We start from the raw sequence: 12,393 nt of genomic DNA on the forward strand, positions 1-12,393 counted from the left end.
AAAAGCCAATAAAAGCATATTATGAACAATATACGTTAATAACTTTGAAACTCAAAATGAAATAGATACATTCCTAGAAAAAATATAAGGCCAAAATCCACCAAGAAGAAATAGAAAATCTCAACAGACTGATATGTTTTAAAGAAATTAAAATGGTAATAAAACCTTCCCCTCTTAGAAAACTTAGACCCCAGTGACTTTACAGGTAAATTCCTCAGACATTTTAAGACCAGTTTATTCCTCTCTTACACAACATTTTTAAGTTGCTTTAGAATATATGAAAGAATGAGAGTTACTTTATGAGGCTTGGGTAAGTTTGATCCCAAAGCTATATCAGGACAATAAAATTCTAGTCTTGTTCTGTTTATTAATGTAGATGTGAAGAGATCTGAATCAATATTACACAATAGCATCCAATAGGGTATTAAAACTATATAGCACGACCAAGGAGAATTTACCTTAGTCATATCAGAACAGTTCAACATCCCAATATTAGCACGGCAGTGTCATTGAAAACAATATAGTTAGAAAGAAGAAATCATGTGACTATGTCAATTAATACAGAAAAAGAATTTTAAAAGGTTCAAATCTTATTTATAAGACAGAAGTCTTACCAATCTAGGAACAGAAGGAAATTTCCTTGCCTTACACTCTCTTAACAAATTTAATCCTTAAGGTGAAAATTTAGCTGCATTTTCTTTAATATCAGGAACAAAGAAAGGATGAAGACCTTTAAGTCTTACCATGTTAATGCAGAATTAGAGATCTGGCTAAAATCCGGCTAAGACTATAGCCAGATCTGTACAGTCAGATCCTGCCAATGCTATAAAGAAAGAAAAATACAGTCATTGGCGTAAGAACTAGAAGGAAAGAATAAAATATCTGCAGATAGGTAGGTGAGGTAGCTTACACGTTATCCTAGTTCTCTGGGAGGCTGAGGTGGGAGGATCAGCTGAGCTCAGGAGTTTAAGACCAGCCTGAGCAAGAGTGAGACCCCATCTCTGCTAAAAAATAGAAAAATTACCCAGGTGTTGTGGTGGGCCCCTACAGTCCCAGCTACTCCAGAGGCTGAGGCAAGAGGATCTCTTGAGCACAGGAATTTGAGGTTGCTGTGAGCTATGAGGCCATGACACTCTAGCCCAGGCAACAGAATGATACTGTCCCCCCCACAAAATCTCTACAGATGATTTGCTTATCTTTCTTGAAAACCAAAACCCAACAGGATCAACAGAAAAACTCTTGAACTAAAAAGAAAGTTCAGCAATACTTCCAGATATGAAATCAGTAGCATTTATCCCAGCATAGAGATATCCTACTGAAAAATATAGAAATCAGATACCATTCAAAACAAAGCCCATAACATATCCAGGATTTTAGGCTAGAATACAAAATCTGTACTGCAAAAATCATAACATTTCTGAAGTATATAGAACTGTTCTCTTCCATTTGGTAGCCTCTATGTTTGGTAGCCTTTAGCCACATATAACCATTAAAATTAAAATTAAATTAAAACTTCAGATCTTGCCAGACGCAGTGGCTCACACCTGTAATCCCCCACCTCAGAGGCCGAGGCAGGTAGATTACCTGAGCTCAGGAGTTCAAGACCAGCCTGAGCAAGAGCAAGACCCTGTTTCTAAAAATAGCTAGGGATTATTGTGGGTGCCTGCAGTCTTAGCTACTTGGGAGGCTGAAGCAAGAGGATCACCTGAGCCCAAGAGTTTGAGGTTGCAGTGAGCTTTGACACCATGGCACTCTACCCAGGGTGAAGGATAAAAGAAGACTCTGTCTCAAAAAAAAAAAAAAAAAAAAGAAAGAAAGAGAAAAGAGAAGAAAGAAAGAAAGGAAGGAAGGAAGAAAAAGAAAGAAACCAACCAACTCCCCCCCCTTCAGATCCTCAGTCACACTTGTCACATTTCACTTCCTCTGTAACCACAGGCTACCAGTGGCTGCTATTTTGAGCAACTCCAGTATAAGATGTTTGTACCATCACAGAAAGTTCTCTTGGACAGCATTGACCCAGAAAGTTCTGTTGGACAGTGTTAACATGGATTATTTGAATAGCTATATAGTGCAGAGCAAAGATCAGGCAGGTGAACTTGCTGGCTTGTTTTCAAATATTTGCTGAGTTGCCACATAGACAAGCCATGACATATATTTGTTTGACTGCTGACGATGGGGCTGGAATCATTGCTGAGCAGATTTGTGCTCAGTCAAAGCTGAGGAATGGAGTAGGCTGCCTGCTGAGGTGGTGAACTCCTCATCATGGGAGATAACGAAGGCTGAGTGGTGGCCTTAGTAGTTGTTTCTGGAGGTCCATGATCAGAGAGGAGGCACGGAAAGCATCTCAGGGCCATTCCATTTGAAAATCTCTGACCCTGCATCTTCTTACAGCTCCATCAATGTCAAATTCCTCAGCGAGCCAATGGTCTCAAAGAACAACCATCATAGCATTTCCAAAATAGAGCATTATGTTTTAAATTAAAGTGTATCTATTTCTTTGAAATAAGCAATCACAACAATAGCTACCATTTATTGATAACTTACATGAGCCAAGTACTGTATCAAACTTTATTTACTTTTTTCATGCTGTTCTATAGAACTGAAAAAGGTATTATTTTCATTTAACAGTTCGTTAGAAAAATCTAGGGCTCAGAGAAGGTAAGTGACTGCTCAAGGTTGCACAGGAAATAAAAAGGCAAAACTACAATTCAAGCACAAGTTGATCTGATTCAAAATCCCATGCTTCTCACTACATCCAACGCTTTGGGGGAGGGTCGCTGCTCAGTGGGCAGGCATTGAATATTATGGGAAAGATCAACTTTTAGAATGAACAGTTTGGGCTCTGCAGCCATAGCTCTGTGGTTAGGGCACTGGCCACATGAACCAGGGCTGGTGGGTTCAAACTCAGCCAGAGTCTGCTAAAACAATGACAAAAAAATAGCCAAGCATTGTGGCTGGGTGGCTGTAGTCCCAGCTACTTGGGAGGCTGAAGCAAGAAAATCACTTAAGCCCAAGAGTTTGAGGTTGCTGTGAGCTGTGACACCATGGCGCTCTACCCAGGGCAACATAGTGAGACTCTGTCTCAAAAAAACAACAAAAAAGAACAGTTTAAAAAACATCTGAAAAAAAAAAAAAAAAAGAGGTGGGACCATAGGGCGGTGTTTGTGGCTCAAAGGCGGTGTTTGTGGCACCGGCCCCATATGCCAGAGGTGGCGGGTTCATACCCAGCCCGGGCCAAAAACTGCAAAAAAGAAAAAAAAAAATTAGAAGAGGTGGGACCTTAAGGAGGCTCTGCTCTCATGAATGGGATTAGCAATGTCCAACCAAAAGGGTTGGAGGGAGCTAGCTAAGCCCCTTTGCCCTTCTGTCCCTTCTACCATGTGAGGACATAGCATTTCTCCCTTCTGAAGAGTAGAGCATTAAAGGCATCATCCTGAAAGCAGAGATGAATCCCTTATCAGGCGCTGAACCTTCTGGTGCCTTGCTCTTGAACTTCTCAGCCTCTAGAACCATGAAAAATAAATTTCTATTATTGATAAAAAAAAAAAAAAAATCTGGAAACTTGAAATCAAGGGTCCTCGAAAGTCTAATAGAGGATTAAAGATCTTTATTTTTTAATAAAAACATTTCCAGGCTAAGTTCAGTGGCTCATGCCTGGAATCCTAGCACTCTGGGAGGCCGAGGTGGGAGGATTGCCTGAGCTCAGGAGTTTGAGGTTCTGTGAGCTATGATGATGACACTGCTCCACACTGGCCTGGGTGACAGAGTGAGACCCTGTCTCAAACAAAAACAACCCAAACCATCTCCAGAGTCTCAGTGTGTTCTTGGTGTGTCAGGAGGAAGGGGCTGGGGACGCCCTCCCTATTACCTCACATGCTTTCAGGAAACAGCTCATTCTACATCCAGCCTTGAGTCTCTTCCTGCCTCATCTTTTCGCAGCTCGGAACTTTGACCTACAGAAATCCGAGAACATGCTCCGGAAGGTGAGGCTCCATCAATCCTAGTGTCCCAGAGACCGCACCCCGGGGATTAGGACAAAGAGTGAGGACTCCTGCCCTGTCCCCTTTTCATGTTTCTCCTCGGATCCTTTTCTGCATCAGACCCAAGTTTCCTGCAGGCCCCCTCCTGTCCCCATGCCCAGGGCTACGTTGGTGTAACCCATGCATGCTCTGCCAGGATCTTGGCCACTGTGGGCAGAGATCTGGCGTGGTGTCCACAGGTGCCCCAGTGACCTTTGAGACAGGCAGCATCTGTAGTTAGCTCCTGCCATGTCTCTGCAGCATGTGGAGTTCCGGAAGCAGCAAGACCTGGACAACATCCTCTCCTGGGAGCCACAGGAGGTGAGCTGCATGCAGTGTCCCCCAGGTCGGCTGAGGACCCCTCACCCCCATGTCCGGCCTCCTCCTGGGCTGGTTTGAGTCAGGCTCTTACCCACATGCCCAGGTGCTTCAGCTCTATGACTCAGGAGGTCTATGTGGCTACGACTATGAAGGCTGCCCCGTGTGGTTCAACATCATCGGGACCCTTGACCCCAAAGGTCTCCTCCTGTCGGCCTCCAAGCAGCAGCTGATTCGGAATCGCATCAAGGCCTGTGAGCTGCTTTTGCATGAGTGTGAGCTGCAGAGTCAGAGGGTGAGCACCTGGGGTGGGGAAGGAGGCCGTGCTGGCCTTAGTCTGTCTAAAGGGTGGCACCCTACCTCCCAGCTCTCAGCCCTCAGAGTTCTGGAGGAATGTGGGCTTCTCCCACTGTTGCCCATTCATGAGCATCTTGCATGTGCGCGGCACTCCACTGGCATGAGTCAAGGGCCACCAAAGCCTCCACATCCGAAAATGACCTTGGGTACAGCTCTGTTCTCCTGGAACCCTGGGAATAGTGGACAGTCAGCTTTGCTTTTGAAACGATTCCTCAGGGTAAACTGCTTAACTAGAAACACCCAATGAATGAGCCATTTCTTTGGGCATTCCTGAAAGCAGTGACCCTGGAAACTGGACACATCCCTTGTGGGACCCTGAAAGTTACCATAGAGTTGCTACAAAAAATATTGAGTCCTATGGGGTATTGGGCTCCTAAGCCAAGAAGGACTCCATGTCCACCATTGTGGATCTCATCTCCTTGTCCGTGAGCTATCCACTGGCCACCTGTATCCCTCAGACTGAATCTAATGCCGTGTGTGGCCTTGTTGGTTTTGTGAGTCTAAGTGTCTAGATGAGCCTAAGAGGAAGACCCCCCTTTCCCCCAGTGTGAGCTGTGATGTCCTTGTGGCACAGTTTGGCTAATGTCTGACTCCACATGACAAGGGCATGGCCTGTGTCATCAACACCTGGCATGAGGCTAGACACAACAGAGTCCCTCAACAGAGATCTGTGGTGTGAGTGAGTTGCAAAGCTCTGACCAGTGCCAGGTTTGAGACGATGGGAGGTGGGCGGAGGGAGGGTGATTGGTGGAATTACATCTGCGGTGCATCTTACAAGGGTACATGTGAAACTTAGTAAATGTAGAATATAAATGTCTTAACACAATAACTAAGAACATGCCAGGAAGGCTATGTTAACCAGTGTGATGAAAATGTGTCAAACGGTCTATAAAACCAGTGTATGGTGCCCCACGATCGCATTAATGTACACAGCTATGATTTAATAATTAAAAAAAAAAAAAGATAGCTGATCTTAGAGGGTCGACACAGTTTCTTCACCTTCACAAATGTCCCAAACTGGAGCTGATAATATAATGACACTTAATAATATCTAGTAGTATTTGTCAGGGGCCTGCCACATGCCAGGCACTGGGCTCTTTGCGCATTAGCTCATTGGATACTCACAGAAGTTCTATCAGATCATGGAAGTATCTGGTATTATTTTATGGAGGAAGAAACTAAGAGTTAGAGTGGTTGGTAAGTAGCCCGAGGCCATGCAGCATAGCTCTGGCTTGGACATAGCCATGGGACCACACAGTGTTGGCTAACATCGTCTATCATCGTACATGAAGATGCCCAATGAGTAATGAATGATGTCTTCAATTTTGCGGTTACCTTTACTCACAGTGTGAGTCGGACTGTGCCAGGGCTCAGGTGCAGCACCGCCTCAGAACCTAGATGGGCTCCATCTGTTTGGAAAGCACTGTGGCCTGCCAGCAGGGGTAGTGGGGCAGGGCAGTAGGGAAAAGGGCTTGAGTTTCTCTGGCTGGAGCTGTGGTCTGACCAGTATATCTGCTCTGTCCTATGCAGCTGGGAAGGAAGATTGAGGTGGTGCTGATGGTGTTTGACGTAGAGGGCCTGAGCCTGAAACACCTGTGGAAGCCAGCTGTGGAGGTCTACCAGCAGGTAAGGTGGGTGGCTGAAGCCAGAGCAGCCATGGTTCCCAGGCCTATGAGAAGCTGCCGCCCACACCAGCCTGGGAACCTCGGTCCATGGAGGAGTGACAAGGCCAGCCAGTGAAGCTAGCCTGGGGTCCACTCTCCAAGAAGAAAGGATAACTCAAAGAAGGAAGCGTACATTCATGGGGAAGGCAACGTGGGCTGGGACAGGCCTCTTGTCTCAGCAGCTCAACCAAGTACTGCCTCTGTGCTGAGTTTCTGCTGCCTCAGAAACCCAGGGGTGGGGATGCTAGAGCCTGGCCTTGACCACACTTGTCTTGACTCCACAGTTTTTTGCCATACTGGAAGAAAATTATCCTGAGATGCTGAAGACTTTAATTATCATTCGAGGTGAGCCCATGACCGGATGAATCCTGGGGGAAGGGGATGCTGGGAATGGTGGGGACAGTAGATAAACCATCCAGTTCAGGGCTTCTCAAATCATCCTTTGTGAAGGACATGTTTTTGTTTGACTTCTGGCTTTGGTTTGTAATTCCAGTCCTGCACAGACTGATACTTGTGTAATAGACAAAAATGTGGCTGGTATATTGCAGCAGCCATGTCAGCTAAGTTTCTAAACGTTTACTGTTATTGTATTTACTTATTTCGATGTGGAGTAGAAACATACAGTCTGTGGACCAGGCTGGTCGATGGACACACTTTCAGTGGAAATGGCCCCTGTCTGCTATGGCTTTATAGTAAGGGAGTCACTGCATATGCTCTGGAATCAGGTGATCTGGGTTCAAATCTAGCCAGCCCTATGACATTGAGGAAGTTTGTTTAACTTCACTGAGCCTCAGTTATCCCACTCTGTAAAACAGGGATACAAGGGCATCCTCATAATGTAGCTGTGAGGTTAAATGACACTGTCTGTGGAGGAGGCAGAGCATGGACTTGGTTGAGCGATTCAGGGTGGGACAAGAGGTCTAATGCAGATGTCTCATCTTCTTACACCCAAGAGGATTTCAGGGTAATGTGGAGTAACCTTGAGTGTGGAAAGGAAGAGTTACGCTTTGCTGACATGGGTGCCAACTTGCGCCCAACACCTTGCAACTGGGCTAGGGGAGACAGCTATTTATTGAGAGACAGGTGCCGTGATGAATGTTGCAGATACATTATTTAATCTCCATTTAGAGTTAAAAGCACTAAGACTCAGAGTGGGTAAGTCATTAGCTGAAAGTTACACAGGAAAGAATGGCAGAATCCGTATCTATCTAAATCCTGTCCAGCACATACCCTTAATCATGGCTTTCTATACCCAAGTCCTCTCTTGTCTAGCTCCCCAAGGGACCTTCATGTGTTTCAGCCTCCAAACTGTTCCCTGTGGCCTTCAACTTGGTCAAGTCATTCATGAGTGAGGAGACACGCAGTAAAATAGTGATTCTGGGAGGTGAGTGACTTGGCTTCCTGGCTGTGCGTCTGCTTGGGATGCAGAGGTCAATGCTAAAAACCCCATTTTTCCCTGGTTCATCCTCTTGACTCGGGCACTGATCCTGGCCCAACCCAGTAGCCTTTGCATGCACAGGTGAGGCCTTGGGTCCTAAACCATGTCCTGGGGCCACGTAAGCTCTTGGGTGAGCTTAAGCACCCAAGAGAACAAGCCAAAGACATATCAGGTCCCCTCACTGGGCTCAGCCCCGCTTCCCTCTGTTGAGTCTCCTGAGCCCCTTTGGAGCCCCTCTCCTGCTCCCACACAGACACCTGGAAGCAGGAGCTCACTAAGTTCATCAGCCCTGACCAGCTGCCTATGGAGTTTGGGGGGACCATGACTGACCCTGATGGCAACCCCAAGTGCTCAACCAAGGTACAGGGAAATCAGAGGGTGCACAGGAGGGGAGACAGGATGGTCTAGTGCCCACTCACCCACCCTTGTCCACAGATCAATTACGGAGGTGAGGTGCCCAGGAGCTACTACCTTCGCAACCAGGTGAGGGCACAGTATGAGCACTCAGAGTCCGTGGGCCGTGGCTCCTCCCTGCAGGTGGAGAATGAGATCCTGTTCCCAGGCTGTGTGCTCAGGTAGAGATGGTGACCACTTCACACCTGGGCATGGCTGGGAGGGCCTCCAGAGCCTAGGCAGGTGGTTGTCACCAGGGCTTTGTCATCCACTGCAGGTGGCAGTTTGCATCAGATGGTGGGGATATCGGCTTTGGAGTTTTCCTGAAGACCAAGATGGGGAAGCGGCAGAGGGCTGGGGAGATGACAGAGGTGCTGCCCAGCCAGCGCTACAACGCCCACCTGGTGCCTGAGGACGGGAGCCTGACCTGTCTCAAGGCTGGCGTCTGTAAGAGCTGCAGGGTCACTGGAGCTGTTTTCTTCCCTGTGGTGGAGCAGTGAGCTGGTCTCTGGCTAGTCTACCCTCTGTTTGCTCTCTCTCACGGTGGGCGTGGGGACCTATGTAAGCTCCTACCTCCCAAGGACTTCAGTGGAATTGTCTTTTGGTGTCAGGGGGCTGATGAGTGGTCCCTATATGTGGGTGCAGGAGAGGACCAGCCAGGTTTCACAGCTCAGGGCTTTGGGTCACCTCCTGGAAAGTCCCTACCCCAGGGTTGTCAAGCAAAGAGAAAGCAAAGTATACAGCCATGGCCCCGGTGTCAGGGATCCCAGCACAGAGCCCGCCCAGTTGCACAGAACGTCCACTTCAAAGGGGCGGCTTCCTCCAGGTGTTCATCACCCTTTGCTCCCTGGCCTCCCAGGGCAGATGCAATTCGGTCAGTTTTACCAGATACCGTGTTGCCCACACTGTACACCACTGACCTTCCACCTCTGTGGGGAACATAGCTGGGAGAAGAGGAAACCAAGGCCGATTTCCTATGAAAAGGAGAAGGCACAGCGTTCTTCCTTTAGTCTCAACATAACCTAGTGCCACTTTGTGGAAAGGGAGAATTAGGAGGATGGAGAAGTCTGGATGACTCCTCAAGTCTCAGAGTCTATGGTAGACCTTGGCGTTGAAGGAAATGCCTTCTCCAAGATGGAAAAGTGGCTTACATAGCTCAGCCCTTTCCTCCAGAGAAAGCAGGGCTGCTCTCTGCATGGAGTCATTAGAGTAAGAGAAACCCAGTCCCTCCCCCACAGATGCTCTGTGATCACTGTAAAGTCCATCATCTCAAAGCCTGGAGGTGACAATACCTCCCCCATGGGGCTGCTTCAAGGATTCAGAGAGCTGTGAATGCCTGTAACACGATACCTGGTACAAAGAAGGGGCTTGTGATGGCTGGTGGTGGCAATTCCTTTACATGGTACCAGAATCATCCAAGGAGATGGTGGTGAGCAACGGGCTTAGGTCTTAGCAGGACACCAGGAGTGCAGAGGTGCCAGGCCTTGCCCTGCCTGATCATCTCTCTCCATCACTGCAGATGTCCTGCGCTTTGATAACACCTACAGCCTGATGTACACCAAGAAGGTCAGCTACAGTGTGGAGGTGCTGCTCCCTGACAAGGCCTCTGAGGAGAAGTTGCAGAGCCTGAAGGCCACAGGACCCTCCCCAGTGCAATGAAGACCCTGGCTGCCACCTCTTCAAGCCCTTTGCACCCCACTAGACCCCTGTCTTCCAAGCAGGGTAGGTGCTGAAGATGGCCACAGAAAGCCACCTACTCTGTGTTACAACTCAGAAAAGGGACAACCAATGCCTAGGCCACCCTAAGGCCTTAGATGGGCACCTAATCTCCTGTTTCCTGAGTATGAACCAGCATCCACTGAGGAAGGGTCCTGCAGGAAGAAGCTACCCTTGCATCCCTCCTGACAAGACTCACCCATTCTAGGACTTTCCCATTGCTGGTGTCCCAGCTTGTGGGGGCAGGGAGGGTCTTTGCATAGACCCCAGGCCCTGCATGGAGCAGTTTCAGGCCTCCAGAGCCAAGAAGCCCTATTTTCTGCAGGGTCAGCTGAAAGCGGCTGGGTGGGGAGATGGGGCAGGGGTGAGGGTCTCAGTTCCACCAGGGTATCCAGGTCCATCCAAGCTGCTTGTTGTGTGTTTAGAGGGAAAATCAGAAATGGAGAAGTGGGACCTGGCAAGGGTAGCCATCAGTGACAAAAGCCACACTCAACACAGTTGAGTGGGTAACGATGCACTCTCCAGGGAATTCCCAGGGACTTCCCCTCCACACCTGCTGTGATCCTGCCAACATGGCTCTTCCAGCAGGGGTCAGGAGCAGGGCAGACCTGGAGCCACAGTGCTGTCATCCAGGGAGTGCAGCCGCCAACCCAGGGAGCCCATCTGGGCTTTGAGGTGCTTCTTTAAGAACCATCAAGGTTTTCCTCCATCTTTATATCTTGCCAAGGGGACAGCAGAAGTTTGGCTGACAACACCCCTCATGTACACCACCCAGCAGCTGGCCAGTGATGGCCCAGAGGCTGGCCTCCGGGCGCCTGCAGTCAGCACTGCCACTTGCTCTGCTGGGCAGCTGCACCCAACAGAGCAGACCTTGCCTAGGAACAAGCTTGAGCTGGATGTGACTATGTGAGTTGACTCCAGGGGACAATGAAGAGCCTGGGAGTCCAGCCTGCGCTGCCCTGAGAGCCTGGGAGCCCAGCCTGCGCTGCCCTGAGAGCCTCGGAGACCAGCCTGCGCTGCCCTGCCTCCTCCCCACCCTGCCCTCTGCCCCAGGCCAGTGGCCACCAGTATCTCAGAAGACCTGAGCCCACAGCTCAATATCATTGTTCCTGCTGTTTGCCTTTCTGGGTTAATGTCCCAGAGGGCAAAAGAGTACCATCCACCCAGGTGATGTCCCTGAGAGAGGCCAGTCAGATGTTCCTGTAAAAGGTGTCCTTGTTGCAAAGTGTTGGCTTCCTGAATGCGCAGGCCCCTCCCAGGGACCAGAAGCCTCAGCAAACACCACCTGCCCAGGTGCTTTACAAGCAAGAAGCCAGGCTCTGGACCCTCCCTGCTTTCAGATTCTGTGATCTCACTTTCTCCAGTTAAGGAGAACTTTCTCAATTACCCAGAACCTATTTTGGGTGAGAAAATACTGAGAAGGTGGGGGTCTTCATGTGAGCACTGTGGGGGTCTTGGGGTCCCTCAGCCCCCTGCTGCTGGGGCAGCTGCCCGGTTCCTGGGTGCACAAAGTTTGAACAGCAGCCCTGCTGCTCTAAAAAGCTAAACTAAACTAAACTACATGCCTAAAGCCAGAGCCATGATACATTCCTGGTCCAATAGGGTGTCTGATCAGATTGGCAAAAACAAACAAAGGCTGTCCTGGGCTGTCAGGCAGGAGTCATAGGACATCCCTAAAACCAATGGCTGCCCTTGCCTCTGAGATGTGACAGGCATTCTCACCACCCTGCTATGCTCTGCAGCCGTCTTCCTTTCTGCTGGCCTCGTTGCAGGGATATCTGGAGTCCCCTGGGCACTTGGGTTTCCACAACTGTAGCCACTGGGGCTGAGCTTGTTAGTGAAATCACATGCTGGATTCCACCTGTTGTCATGATGTAGGCTCACAACGCCTCGGGTCAGCCTTCACACCCTGCATCGAAAAATGAGGGGCACTCCCCACAGCTAACTCCCACCATAGGCACAGCCTCGGGTTTCCTAGCAGGTAGCAAAGATTGCTCTGCCCCCGGCACAAGGGTTTCCTGAGGCTCTGATCACAGAATATACAAAGCCACGGGCTGTCTGGAGCTGGCAAGTAACAAGGGGGTCAGGGGCAGGCCCCAGCAGGGATTGAGTCCAGGGCTGGCAGAGCCACCTCACTGCCTAGAGGTTACTCAGTGAGTGTGGCAGTCACCTGTGGAGGGATGGGGGACATTGGCAGCTCTGCCAAGAACCTCTCCTTAGCAATCCATCCCTAACTCATAACACTGTCACTTTAAAAAAAAAAAAAGAAAGAAAGAAAATGGCCCATAGAGGGACACTCCTTTGCCTAAATTTTGCTTCTCCATCTATCCTTTTGTTCTTCAGCGTTTATTGACTATCTGAAGGCCCTGGGGACAGGGAGGACCCTGGGCTGACCCAGCCCTGCTGACAGGAGGCCTGCCCTGTGGGGGAGGTGGAAGTGACTCCAGTGATCAGTTATTGAGTGGATGTGTTGTCACCACACGTACTT

At 49.0% G+C, this 12,393-nt stretch overlaps 1 protein-coding gene across 8 annotated transcripts in view; it reads left to right on the forward strand.

Annotated features, from left to right (window-relative positions):
- Positions 1–12,184, forward strand: part of LOC128584224 (SEC14-like protein 4) — a 22,607-nt gene extending 10,423 nt beyond the window's left edge. For 4 of the 8 annotated variants that reach the window (XM_053589277.1, XM_053589278.1, XM_053589279.1 and 1 more), the window contains exons 3-12: positions 3,940–3,983; positions 4,281–4,340; positions 4,444–4,632; positions 6,225–6,320; positions 6,643–6,703; positions 7,659–7,742; positions 8,050–8,156; positions 8,232–8,371; positions 8,467–8,636; positions 9,709–12,184. In XM_053589277.1, coding sequence (XP_053445252.1) covers positions 3,940–3,983; positions 4,281–4,340; positions 4,444–4,632; positions 6,225–6,320; positions 6,643–6,703; positions 7,659–7,742; positions 8,050–8,156; positions 8,232–8,371; positions 8,467–8,636; positions 9,709–9,848 — 1,091 coding nt within the window. In that variant the 3' untranslated portion in view covers positions 9,849–12,184. Of the gene's footprint in view, positions 1–3,939; positions 3,984–4,219; positions 4,341–4,443; positions 4,633–6,224; positions 6,321–6,642; positions 6,704–7,658; positions 7,743–8,049; positions 8,157–8,231; positions 8,372–8,466; positions 8,694–9,708 lie in introns of all 8 variants that reach the window. The other 4 variants (XR_008379661.1, XM_053589282.1, XM_053589280.1 and 1 more) reach the window with 4 other exon arrangements.
- The last annotated feature ends 209 nt before the right edge of the window (positions 12,185–12,393 follow it).

Source organism: Nycticebus coucang, chromosome 4 (assembly GCF_027406575.1).
Source record: "Nycticebus coucang isolate mNycCou1 chromosome 4, mNycCou1.pri, whole genome shotgun sequence".
NCBI classification, from domain to species: domain Eukaryota; kingdom Metazoa; phylum Chordata; class Mammalia; order Primates; family Lorisidae; genus Nycticebus; species Nycticebus coucang.